A 13,879-nucleotide genomic window follows, 5' to 3' on the forward strand; every position below is an offset into this window, starting at 1 on the left:
TAAGGGCATATTGGTCATTGTATTCTCTTTTATTTAACAAGTATATAAGCTATTGAGTGGGGCAGCCAGATCAGTTATTGGCTTCTCCCATCTCGTCTTTTCTTTCGTCTCTTGTGTTCTTGGATACATTTTTCCTTCTTTTTTGGAAAAAGGTAAAGTAATTTATTCAGAATAAAAGAAGATTACAACAAGGCCCAGACTACAAGATCTACCTGGGCACAAAACAGGTTACAAGTACATCCATGATTTAGGGCAAAATAAATGAGATACATTCTGATTTTTAAAATCCTCATTCACCGACACCCAGGAACAAATCTTACCCACCGCTTTCTGCACTACCTCTTCTGGATTTTTAGATTGATCACAGAAGATTCTGTTGTTTCTTTCAGTCTAAATGGACCAAAGAACAGCATACGGAACAGCATACTCATCTACTTCCCAATCCAACAAGTTTCACCTATAGAGACGAGTCAAAGTGATAGAATCCCCAGAGATGCAAATGTTATCAGCAACTGAAGAATCTTGATTCACTGCAATTTGGAATAGACGAGGAAAGGCTTCAGCCAAGGGACTCTCCACACAACAGGGGTCCTTCCAAAACTTGATTCTATCCCCTTTACCGACTTTAAAACTGATCCCATTCATAAAAAGAGTGCTGTACTTAGAGATGCCTGCCCAAAGAGAATTACCCCCAAATGGAAGGGGATCTAGAGTTCTCCAATCACCCCATACCACTCCACACTTTTGCTGCAATAAGACTTTACCATGCATTCCTCTCAGAAGCAAATCTCCATAACCATCTACTGCAAAGAGCAGAATTAAATTCTTTCAATTTCTTGATTCCCAAACCACCCACATCCTTAGGAAGGCAGACTTGCTCCCAATTGACAATGTGAATTTTCTTCTCATCTTCCCAACCCCTCCATAAGAAGTTCCTTTGGAGCTGTTCCAACCTCTATGCTATTTTGTTTGGGATTGGAAAGAGAAAAAAAACAGGTTGGGAGGTTGGAAAGGGTACTCTTAATCAATATAACCCTAGCACCAAAAGATAAATATTTTGCCTTCCAAGAGGCCAGCTTCTTCTCCATTCTCTCAATGATTGGGCACCAGATTGAGGAGGAACAAAATTTGGCCCCAAGATGCAGCTCCAAATACTTTATCGGGAGGAACTCAATATGACAAGCCATCACTTGTGCACAGCCATCCAAATTTGATACATGGCCCACTGGGATGATCTTACTTTAACTCAGGTTGACTTTGAGGCCCGACACCACTTCAAACCAGCTTAGAATTCCAAGCACTGTGTCCAACTAATGCAGAGAGGCATCCACAAAACAAAGAGTGTCATTTGCAAACTGAAGGATGTTAACTTTCTCCTTTCCTGGGGAGATAGAAAATCCATTCCATAAGCCCGAGTCTGCAGCCTTCTTACTAAAAAATGTAAGGATTTCCATAACACAAATGAACAACAAAGGGGACTGAGGATCACCCTGCCTCAGTCCCCTAGAGCTACCAAAGAACCCCGTAGAATGCCCATTAATTAGGATTGAAAATTTAGGGGTCTTGGTACAAACACTGATCCAGTTTCTCCAATTTTGTCCAAAGTTCATGCATTCCAGCACCCGATCCAAACAGTTCCAGTTGATGCAGTCATATGCTTTCTCAATATCAAGTTTACAAACAACCCCAAGAATGCCCTCTCTTCCCCTAGAGTCACTTAACTCATTGGCAATTAATTAGGATAAATTGTTCCTTTTAACCTCTCGTGTTCTTGGATACATTGTTCCTTTTAGCCTTCTTTTTCTTGAGGGGGAGATGTTTCATGTTTCTTTGAGGGTGTTTAGGTGTGTATGCTTTGTCCATATCCTTAGTCTTCAATGCTCAAAACTAGATCCTGAAGCAAAGAAGTATATATTCATTGTGTATGTAGGAAATCAGAAGGGCTATTGTTATGATTCCGTGTCAGGAAATCGGTATGTCACTATGGATGTCACTTTCTTTGAGTCCACACATTTCTTTTTAAGTAGTCCTTAGGGAGAGTGTTTTGGGGGTGAAAATGAGCAACCCACACTTCTTATTCCAACTCCTTTACCTACTCCATTGTTTGACCCAATTGTACTTTGCCCACTCTATTACATCTTACTTCTCAGATTTTTACGAGTCAACACCTATAACAGCACAAAGGGGTTGGTTTCATAGCAAAGGAACCCACACCACTTGCCATTGACTCATATGAGATTCTAGGTTCGGTTGACATAGACTCAGGTATGCCTTTTTCTTCCATTGATGTTTTAGTTCTTTTTGATACTACACCTTTACCTAATATTATTGCAGATGTCCTAGACCTTCCTATTGCACTCCAGAAGGGGAAGAGAAAGTGCACAACCCATTGTATCTCACATCATTTTTCCTATAGTGGGTTATCTCCTTTTTACTACGCTTTCCTTTCCTCTGTTGATTTTGTGTCTATACCCAGGAAGTGAGGCTATATCCAAACATGAGTGGAAGGCAATTATGCAAGAGAAAATGGAAGCCTTGGTTAAAAATCAAACATGGGAAGTTGTGGATCTACCTGATGATAAAGGAGACAGTTGGTTGTAGATGGGTCTATATTGTGAAGTACAAGGCCGATGGAAGCATAGAAAGGTATAAGGCAAGGTTGGTTGCAAAAGGGTATACTTAGACCTATGGGATAAACTACTTGGAGACATTTGCACCAGTGGCCAAAATGAGTTTAATTTGAATTTTCTTGTCTCTAGCAACTATCCTTGTTGGTCTCTCTTCGAACTTAATGTGAAGAATGGTTTTCCAATGGAGTTTTGTAGAAGAGGTGTACATGGGCCTTTTAGCTATTTTTTTATTTTGATGTAGGTAAAGGAAAGGTATGCAAATTAAAGAAATACTTGTATTGTTTGGAATAGTCACCCAAAGCTTGGTTTGACTGGTTTAGGGGAGCATTTATTGGTTTTGGATACACTCAAACCCAGTCAGATCATATCTTGTTTGTGAAGGGGATATTTGGTGTCAGTGCTAGTATATGTGGATGACATTGTAGTCATAGGGAATGACTTAAGTGAGATTGATGTCTTAAAGTGGAACTTACACAAAGAGTTCGAGATTAAGGACATTGGGGAGCTAAGGTATTTTCTAGGTATTGAAGTGGCAAGGTCCAAACATGGGATCTTCATAGAGGTGTAAATTGGGTTGTGCCACCCGCGGCCTAGCATGAATTTGGACCGGCCTGACACGACGGTCCATGGGTCGTGCTTGGCCCGACACGACGTGTGGGCCATGTCGGGCCTAGGGTTTTAGGTCTGCAGGCTAGGTTGACACGACCGAGCCGGCTATGCCGCCCGTGGCTCGGCCCGTTACGGCTCAACACAACCCATATATATTATTTATATATATTTATTTTATTTATATATAATTTAATATATAATATATTATATAACAATATATAGTATATAATATATCAGTAAATAAACAATTATTTGTAATTCTGTTATACTAATTTATTAAATTATTGTATATATAAGCAATTGTATACATCAAAATTCATATAAAATTAAAATTTTAAGTTTTTTTCAATTTTTTTTAGATAAATAACTTTGGCTTGGCTCGCGTCAGGACATGGGCCTGCATAGGCTTGGGCCGTGGGTCGTGTTGGGCCGAACCCCCAAATTATCCCAGGGGAGGGCGACACATCCTGCGGGCCGTCACAACCTGTTTTACACTTCTAGATCTTCATTTCCTAGAGGAAGTATGTGTTGGACCTACTATAGGAGGTAGGAAAACTTGGAGTTAAATCGTTTAATACACCTATTGATTAGAATCACAAAATTAATGGTTTAGATGGTGAGCTAGTCAAGGATGTTGGGGGGTATCAAAGATTGGTGGGCCGATTGTTGTACTTGTGCATGGCATGACCAGATATCTCCTATGTGGTTATTAGTTATTGTGGTGAGCCAATACATGCATGCCCCATGAGATCAACATTGGGAAGCCATTGATAGGATACTTGTCTATTTGGAAAGGCACCTAAGCAGAGGGATATTGTTTGTATGGACACTTGAAGCTGGAAGCTTACATAGATGCGGATTGGGCATTGTGCCTAGATGATAGGAGATTTACATTAGGAATTTGCACTCTACATTAAGTGCAGAAGCAAAATATAGAGTTATGGCACATGGTGTTTCAAAGTTTCTCTAGTTTTGGTCCTTACTAGGAGAGTTTAGAATTAATGTTGAGGAACCTATGATGCTATATAATGAAGAAGCGATTAACATTGCCCATAACCTAGTTTAGCATGATAGGACAAAGCATATAGAAGTTGACAAACATTTCCTAAGAGAAAGGGTGACATTTGAGGAAGTTTGCTTGCCATATGTTTCATTTGACTTATAACTTGTTGATGTACTCACCAAGGGGGTTGCAAAAAAGAAGCTTAAACATGATCTACACTAGTTGGGAATGTGTGACTTTTACTCGTGACTTGATGGGGAGTGTTGAGATTCAACGATGTTGGGTATTGTATTGGACAAACTTGTGGATATAGATATAGATATGCTTTGGAAGCGCATGGATATGAATGAAAAATATTGGAAGGCTTGGATATGCTAGGAAAACACACATAAATTTAATAAATACATTAGTGCCACTAAATTTAAAATCGAATAATCACAAATAATGTATAAATACATAGGAAATGTATATTTTAATGGTGTATATGAAAAAAATGTTACATTAATATATCGGGATGCATAAATATCATAGAATTTTATTGATAATGCATTAATCAAGAGCCCAAGACACCTAACATATGCATATATTATATTTTAATTATTATTTCAATTATTCTCTATTTATTAATATTTTTACTTTGTTACATTAACAGAAAAGTCAACCAAGTATTAAATTCTCAAGTGTAAATTAAAATATCAATTATAATTAATAAAAATATATAATGCCAATTTTAAATATATCAAATCTGTTAAAATTTCTAAGATACATAACATATACAAATTCGTAATTTTTAATTACTAAAATAATCATTCCATTATTAATATTTTGTTTCTATATTTTTTATCAATTAAAAAACCATTTTTTGATATAAATGTTGATTAGTAGATTTGATAGATCCTAATTAATATTATATTCTCAAGTATTTTGTAACATTTTTTTATTTTTGTAAATAGATTATATGTTGTTATTTAATGCAATGTAAATTAAAATATTTATTAATTTATATATATTAATTTTAAGTACTAAAATAATTATTCTATTTTTAATGTTTTACTAGTATAAATTTTTTAAGATTAAAATCATCTTTTGATTTTAATTTGGATTTGATAGATTATTTATCTCATTAGTTTATAAAATATTAATTTTGAATATTATTCTTTTTAATTTTTAGTTGGATTTGTTAAACATAAATATGTATTATTTATTTGGATTAGGTGTAGATACTAAATTTAATAAAGTTATTTTATTTGGTTTATTAACATAAGACTCAAGATGTCCTAGTGGTTTAAGGGTCGATTTAAGGTTAAGGTGCAATGTGCATTGGGCGAACTGGGTTTGAATGAAAGGGATGGTAAGATCCATCGTATGGATGCCAAAACTGTTGCGGAATGGGTGGGCGAATTTCAAAAATTTCCTACCTTCCATCTGGGAATCGTATTCCCTGATTTTAGAATAAAATCCAAGGATCCTACTTGAACCAAACCAAACCAAATTTGAACCAAAAGAGAAGGGAGTGATTATACCTAATTGAGAGAAATAATATCTCCCAAAGTTGGTGTTCACGCCCAAAGAAGACACTGAAGATGACACAACAACTGTGGAACAGAACCAGCAGAGTGCGTCCTATGCACTGAATCCTTCACAAGAATCCTCTGGAAACAATGAGCACCGAACTGAATCAGCCTTTCAGCAAAGACTGATATCAAGAACTCTTTCTTGATCTTTTCCTCTTAGAGAAATCGAACTGGTGGTGGTTGGTGGCGGCTGATGGAGAAGAGAACTAGAGATGAAAGTGGCGAACTGTTTTTTTCTTCTCTAGGGTTTCTGAGATCCAATCTTTAGAATGCAGGTGTGTTCTCTACGAAATCCCTTGGGTTTGAATTCATGTAATGTGAATTAGGGTTTCCTCCACTTGATTAAGAAAACCTCTTAATCATATCAGGAGTTGCCCTTATCCAAATCTGTATTTGGATTAGGACTCTTCTTAATCTTATCTGTAGATTAGATAAGCTTTTGGGCTCATCCTAATCTTAGATCCGCCCCCTTTTGTGATTGATCAAATCAACCCAGTTCGAAATGGGCTTTAGGCCCATTAAGTAATAAGTGCTCCATAGTCTTCCAAACTGCTGCCCAATTGGGCTTCTTTGTATGGCGTGGGACCCAACCATTGATCTACACACCAGCCACATGGGTTCGGCCCAACCTCTGTTACAAGGCCTATCCGAATTCACTAGGAAGCCTAGTGAACCCCCTAAGCCCATCACATGAACCCTATGGGCCCAACACTTATACTAAGTGGTCCCTGGGCCAAGCCATCTTATAAAAACCAGGGACTGTGGGTAGATGCAAGATTAGCCCATCAGGTATTATCCTAAATGGCCTTACACTTAACCTCTTAGCCCATAATGATCAAGCACTGCCCGACAAGAGGACCTCTCCCTCGGCTGCAAGGAACAGTGCCGCACTCTCTACTCATATAGATCCCGGGAATTAAAACCATTTTCAAACAAATTTGAAACCATACATATCTATAAATTTTGCAAAACAAAATTCCAACGATTGAAATCAACTGCCGGCAGTTTGGTTTCCATCTGAGAGAGTGCATCCCCGATCATTACCTTTGTCTGACAAAGGGGCTGATCCCGTCACTATGATCACCTACTTGATGAATTCTCAGACTGTTCCAACATACCCATGTTTTGACCCCCACTAAGGATCTCACTGATTGGTATATCAAAGACAGTCCGATCCGACACCTAGTGCAGTACCATAATCGGGTCTATGGGCCAGGTGTAAATTCCAGTTTTGCCTATCAATCTCCAAGGTCCAGGACAATACTAGAAATCTGGTCTGGTCCAAGGGTTCAAGTAATCCTACACTGCGTGTGCCTTGGGTCTCACCTTGGAGGCTGAGACAAGCCACCCCAACAGTTGGCAGTACACTAGTTTCAGCCTTGGCTGGATAAATCTCCCCAGACTTATCCAACGGCTGTGAACATTTAAAACCAACACAAGTCTCATTAAGTGTCCAATTTTAGGGTCTTACACAGAAGTATACCACACAACATGAATCAAACATGTACTTTATTTATTTACATTAAATATCAAAAGTACATCAAAGTCGATTGAAGCTAAGGGCATACAAAAACTGTCTAACATTGAATCCCTCTATTGTCATTTTTTTAGTAGGATGCAACAACTAGTTTGTATTGGTGTGTATCGGTCAATACAATGTGATACTAGTCAACACACATCCATATCAGCCCAATACGTCTTGATACACATGATTAGTAGGATACACCAACAATCGTAGCGTATCTCATACCAAATATGGTCGATACTGATACGATACACCCCATATTGGACGTATCATATCAATATTTCAAACCTTGGTTATGGGTAAAGAAGTCTTATCTATCTAAGCTACACTATATGGTTGTGGGTGTGTTTCAAGTTTGAGTTTTATTCTTGATATAGTAAATTTGGATACGACATTCAGTCATTCATGGAACTACCTCCATAATGACGACTTTGCACACAATATCCCCACATTTAAAATAGGCTTGAAAAATGCTAGTGTGCCTTCAATCACCTGTCTTAGTATGAGTGGACAAAATGCATATCATAACACTAAGGTGGTGATCATCAACATGACCTTGGTCCTCTCCAAATTTAGTCTTACAAGATTCCTCTAAAGACTCAACAACTTGATCAACATCTTTACCCTCAAAAGACTCTTCTACATTCATGCTCATGGTTAAAGTTTGACTTGGACAATGTAAAGCAACATGTCCTTGACCACAACAACTAAAACGTTGAATGTCAAATCCTTTCTGTAGTGAACTTATAGTAGTGTTAGTGTTAGTTCTTTGAATATGATTGTTACTACCACTAGACGTTGTTGGTTCTGACTATGCAGGCCTATTAGTCCTTTGAAAAGACATTGACTTGGACACGGATTTGGGTGCTTGGGTCTCTCTAGTTTGGGAAGACATGTTGAAAGGTAGATAACTTTTGGAACTTTTCAAGCTCTAATGCCTTATGTAAGCCTCTTCTGTGGTGTCAGGAGAATGCAGATTCATGTTAAACAGTGTATGCCCTTAGCTCCAATTAGATAGATGTACAAATACATTTATTGTAAATGAATAAAAGTACATTATTGTTTCATGTTAACATTGGTATGTTTTTGTGAAATTATCCCTTAAACTGGACATTTACGACACTCGTGTTAATTTAGAATGTTTTTAGCTGTTGGATAGACTTGGGGAGTTTATCCTGCCAAAACTGGCATTGATGTGTTGCTAAAGAAGTTGGAGTAGCTTGTCTCAGCTGTTAGGATTAGACCCGAAGCACATGTAGTGTGTGTTTGATTGAAACATTGAACCCAGACCATTTTCCAATTATGCTATAGACCTTAGAGACTGATGGGCAAAACTAGTAAGTTACACATTACCCCTAGACTTGATTATGGTACTACACTAGGTGTTGCATTGGGTTATTTTTGATATGCCAATCAGTGAGATCCTTTGTGGGTCAAAACCTGGGTATGTTGGGGCAGTCTGAGAATTCACTTAAGCGGGTGATCATAGTGAGAGGATCGACCCCTTTGTCGGACAAAGTGAATGATTAGGACTACATTCTCTAATGGAAACCTAAACTGTCGGCACTGGATTTCAACTGTGTTTGAGATTTGGTTTTGCAAAATATATTTAAATGATATGTTTTAAGAAAAATGTTTGCAAAATGTTTTAATTCCCAGGATCCATCTGAGCAGAGAATGTGACACTGCACCTTGCAGTCAGGGGAGAGGTCCTTCCCTGTCGAGCAGTATTTGATCATTGTGGGTTGAGAGGTTAAGTAATTTCCTTTTTAATTCAGGCCTTAATCCATTAATGAATTTGGTGAGAGTTCATTGTATTGAGGATAAGATGACCAAGCCCTGTAATGATCAGTTAACGTGATGAGTTGCTCCACTGTTTTATTTCCTATTTTATTTGAATGTAACAACTCTATCTAATTCAGTGATGTACTTGTATTCGAACTACACAACTTGTGTTTATAAATACCAAGGTTCTGGGTGGAGCTCAACTACCAAACCTCATTGTTTTGTTCATCCTTCTTGTACTTACACTTGGTATCAGAGCCTCTCTTAAGCATGTCATCCACCAACAATGCCAATGGCTCATCCATAGGAGCGGTTAACAGTAATACAAGCCATGTGTTACTACCTTCTTTTAGCACAAGTTCTCCAACCTCCATGCCGAATGCTACTCCCTGTTTATCCATCAAATTAAATAGGCAGAACTACTTGTCTCCATTCTCAGAGGAGATGGGTATGGTTGAATGAAAAGTGTCACCACCACCAGAGGAGATTGATGATCCAAATGATTCATCCAAAAAATTTCCTAACACAGATTATGATACATGGTACCAATTGGATCAACTAGTGTTGAGATGAATCATTTCTTCACTAATTGAAGGTGTGCTTGGACAAGTTGTTACCATCTCTTTTTCGGGAGAAGTATGAAGTGCATTAGAAGATTCATTTGCTTTATAGTCAAGATCGAGAGTTCTCCAATTGCACAGACAACTTCAAGGCCTAAAGAAAGGTATTCTCTCTATTTCAGACTATGTATGGAAGGCTAAGAGTATTGCTGATAACCTCTTAGCTGTTGCTGAACCCGTGTCCAAGCAAGATCTAGTGCTATATATATTGGCATGCCTTGGACCTAATACGAATCAAATATCACTACAATCACTAATAGATTTGATATTGATAAACTTCGTATATTTGATATTATTGGGCAACTCTTCAGTCATGAGTCATGGTTACGAGATCAAGGCATACAACCTAGTTTTGGTGATCAAGTATCTGCTAATGTTGCCTCCTTTGGCAACAAGAATACTTCCCACCCACGATGTAATATCTCTCAGCATGGTAGAGGTAGAGGATGACGTGGCAATTATGGTGATAGACAGGGCCGCGATCGTGGTGGATGTGGTGCTAACTATAGTATGCCAACTTCGCAATATTCCTGGTCATGGTGTCTCGAAGTGTTAACGCTGTTTTGATCTCAACTTTTTGGATGGTGAATGTCTGTCCTTCTCAAACACCAATTCTGACCCAATGGCTTTCCATATTGAACCTTTCTCTTAATTTGATCTAAGCTTGGTGTCGGGCTCGAGAGCTACACATCATATCACCTACGACCTTGAAAATCTACAATTTCAATCGGATTATGATGGGTTTGATCAAGTTAAAGTCGGTAATGGTGTAGGTTTGGAAATTAAAAATGTTGGATCTTCTTTATTGTCTTATGATAATCATCAATTTCAAATAAATAGTATTTATCATGTGCCATCAATTATAAAAATCTTCTCTCGATTAGTCGCTTTACCAAAGATATCAATGTTATATTTGAGTTTCATCCTTTTTTTTGTTGAAGGATCCTATAGGGAGAGTGCTTTTCAGAGGACCTAGTAAAGGTGGACTCTACTAGCTTCCCAGTAAGGCAGGCATCACATCATCATCATCACCATCATCTTCTAGTGTCATTGCTCTTGTTGGTGAAAAGGCTATGGTTTAGACTTGGCATTCTCGGCTTGCTCGTGCATCACTCAAAGTTGTTTAGGGTATTCTCACTCGTTTTGATCTTCCATATTGTGGTTCGTGTCAATTAGGCAAGGGTCATCGTTTACATCTTTCTACTTCATACAGTTGATTTATATAGATGCATGGGGACCAACCCCAGTTGCTTCCGATAAAGGATTTAAATTATGGATGCATATTCCAAATTCTCTTGGATTTTTCCCATGGTTCACAAATCTGAAGTTTTTGACATCTTTATTAAATTCAAACATCATATTCCAAATGACTCACAGCCTATTTAGTCTCTCAAGGCATTGGTTATGGTCTCACTTGTCCCCATACGCATGGGCAGAACAACACGATAGAATTAAAACATCGGCATATGATAGAGTCCACCCTCTTCTTACTATCTTCCTTGTCTCTCCCTCGTAACTTCTAGGCTGATGTAGCGTAGATTGCAGTATTCTTGATTAATAGGCTTCCTACGCTTACATTAAAAGGGATATCTCCTTATGAGAAGCTGTTTGGTCGTCCCTCAGATTATTCTCTCCTCAAGACCTTTGGGTGTGTGTGTTATCCTTTTTTGTGCCACTACAACAAACATAAGATGGAGTTCTGCTCCACGCTTTGTATATTTTTGGTTTACAACTCTAGTCACAAAGGCTATCACTACTATGATATCAAAACGTGCTGTGAATATGTTTATAGACACATGTTTGATGAACAGTTCTGTTCTGGACTTCCCTCTTCCCCATCAAGCACATCTCAACCATCAGAGGGTATCTTTCTTGACTCTTCTATGGATCAGCAGTCAGCTCAGTGGCCCCATTCACCTGGTCCAATTGAAGCTTCCTTTGTTGCACCGGCCCACAGCTCTGTAGCCGCTTCACCCTCTTCCTCTAGATCAATAAGCACCAGACTAGTCCTGGAATTGCTTGATACTACATCAGTTGTGCTTGCCCCACCAGCCCATATCATTCTATGCTGACGAGATCTATGTGCTCAATTCACTCCAGTGCCTCTTTGGTTACTCGTCATCCATTGCCGTATTGTTTTACATTTTAGATAGCCGCCATGGACGTTGAGCCCACTCTTAAAACCAAGTTTCTAAGCACAAATATTGGTGTGACACAATGGCATCTAAGTTTGGTGCACTGTTGACTAATGGAACATGGGAGCTTGTTCCATAATGATACCTCTATGAATCTGGTGGGCTCCAAATGGATCTATAAAATAAAGAGGAAATCAGATAGGATTGTGTATCGCTACAAGGCCAGTTTAGTGGCCCAAGGCTTTAATCAATTTCTGGGTGTAGACTTCTTTGACTCCTTCAACCTTGTGGTGAAACCCACCATTGTTCAGACTATCTTGTCCATGGCTGTCACACGTGGATGGGATGTTGTTCATCAACTTGATTTTGATAATGCTTTTTTAAATGGGCTTGTCACCGAGAATATATTCATGCGTCAACAAAGAGGTTTTGAGGACTCGGGTTGCCCCACTCATGTTTGCAAACTTGTTAAGGCACTATATGGTCTTCATCAGGCTCATGAAGCATGGTACTCTCACCTCAGCTCCAAGTTGCTTACCCTTGGTTTTCGTGCCTCACAATGCGATTCTTCCCTCTTCATTTATTCGAACGGTGCAGTTTGTGTATATTTTCTGGTTTATGTCAATGATGCGTTACTTATTGGTTCTTCTACCACCTTGGTTCAGTCCCTTGTGTCTAGTCTCTCACATACCCTCAAATTGAAAGATGTCGGTTCCCTACACTATTTTTTGGGCTCAGAGGCCTATCAAGATGCTATTGGGCTTTACCTTAGTCAGTGCTGCTACATACTTGATATTCTTCATCGAGTTGGGCTTGAGGGTGCCAAGCCTCTCTCTACACCGACAGCGGCCTCTACTAAATTGTCTAAGTTGCAAGGTTCCCCATTGGTTGACCCCTCTTGGTACCGTAGCATTGTTGGTGCCTTGCAATACCTTACCTTTACTAGACCCGGCATTAGCTTTGTCGTGAATAAGGTATGCCAATTTTTAAATGCTCCCTCAGATGAACACTGGTTGGTTGTAAAACAGATTCTACAATACTTGAAACATACATTGGATCATGCCTTGTTTTTCTCCTCCACATCGACCATGAAATTAATTGCCTTATTAGACACTGATTGGGCCAGCTACTTGGATGATTGCCGCTCTACCAGTGGATATTGCATTTTCCTTGGATGTCATCTCATCAGTTGGAGTGCCAAGAAACAGTCCATTGCTCGCTCTAGTACAGAGGCTGAGTTTCACTCCCTTGCCAACACCACCACTGAAATGTTATGGCTTCAACCCCTTCTAAAAGACCTCGTTGTTCAGATGCATTCTCCTCCGATCCTCTAGCGTGACATGTTGGTGCATCCTACCTAGCTTCCCATTGGGTGTTCCATGCAAGGACTAACATTGAAGTTGACTACCATATTCTTAGAGATTTAATCCTCAAATGGGCGCTGCTGGTGCACTACACTTTGTTGATCAATTGGCTGATGTTTTCACCAAGCCCTTGGCTTCACTGCATTTTACTTCTTTTGTTAGCAAGCTGCATGTGCATTCTATACCCATTCACTTGAGGGGGTGTATTGAGGATAAGGATAAGATGACCAAGCCACATAACAATCAGTTAATGTGATGTGTTGCACCACTGTTTTATTTCCTGTTTTATCTGCATGTAACTCTGTCTAATTCAGTGATATACTTGTATTTGAACTCTACAACTTGTGATTATAAATAGCAAGGTTCTGGGTGGAGCTCAACCACCGAACCTCATTGTTTTGTTCATCCTTCTGGAATCATTTGAGAAATTCTATTCAGCTATTGGGTGTTTCCTAATCTCTGTGAAGGTCTTGTTAGTTGGGTGGATGATTCAAGGAATGTCCAAGAGAGGGAAAGCTTGTTGGGAGGTGGTTCCTATAGCTGTGCTGTGGGCATTGTGGTTTGAAAGGAATAGTAGAACCTTTGAGCAGAAATCGATTCCGGAGAAGGTGGTGATCAATTTGGCAGTATGCAT

The 13,879-nt window shown here is 38.9% G+C and overlaps 1 protein-coding gene across 18 annotated transcripts in view; it reads left to right on the plus strand.

Annotated features, from left to right (window-relative positions):
- Positions 1 to 13,879, plus strand: part of DET1 (light-mediated development protein 1 / deetiolated1 (DET1)) — a 70,409-nt gene that overhangs the window by 43,261 nt on the left and 13,269 nt on the right. For 7 of the 18 annotated variants that reach the window (XM_088964066.1, XM_088964069.1, XM_088964070.1 and 4 more), the window contains one exon: positions 10,698 to 10,874. The exons of the other annotated variants lie outside the window; for them this stretch is intronic. In XM_088964066.1, coding sequence (XP_088820192.1) covers positions 10,698 to 10,874 — 177 coding nt within the window. The remainder of the gene's footprint in view (positions 1 to 10,697; positions 10,875 to 13,879) is intronic. 18 annotated transcript variants of the gene reach the window in all.

This window comes from Nelumbo lutea, chromosome 1, assembly GCF_056320005.1.
Source record: "Nelumbo lutea isolate HS-2025 chromosome 1, American lotus-T2T, whole genome shotgun sequence".
In the NCBI taxonomy this organism is placed as follows: Eukaryota; Viridiplantae; Streptophyta; class Magnoliopsida; order Proteales; family Nelumbonaceae; genus Nelumbo; species Nelumbo lutea.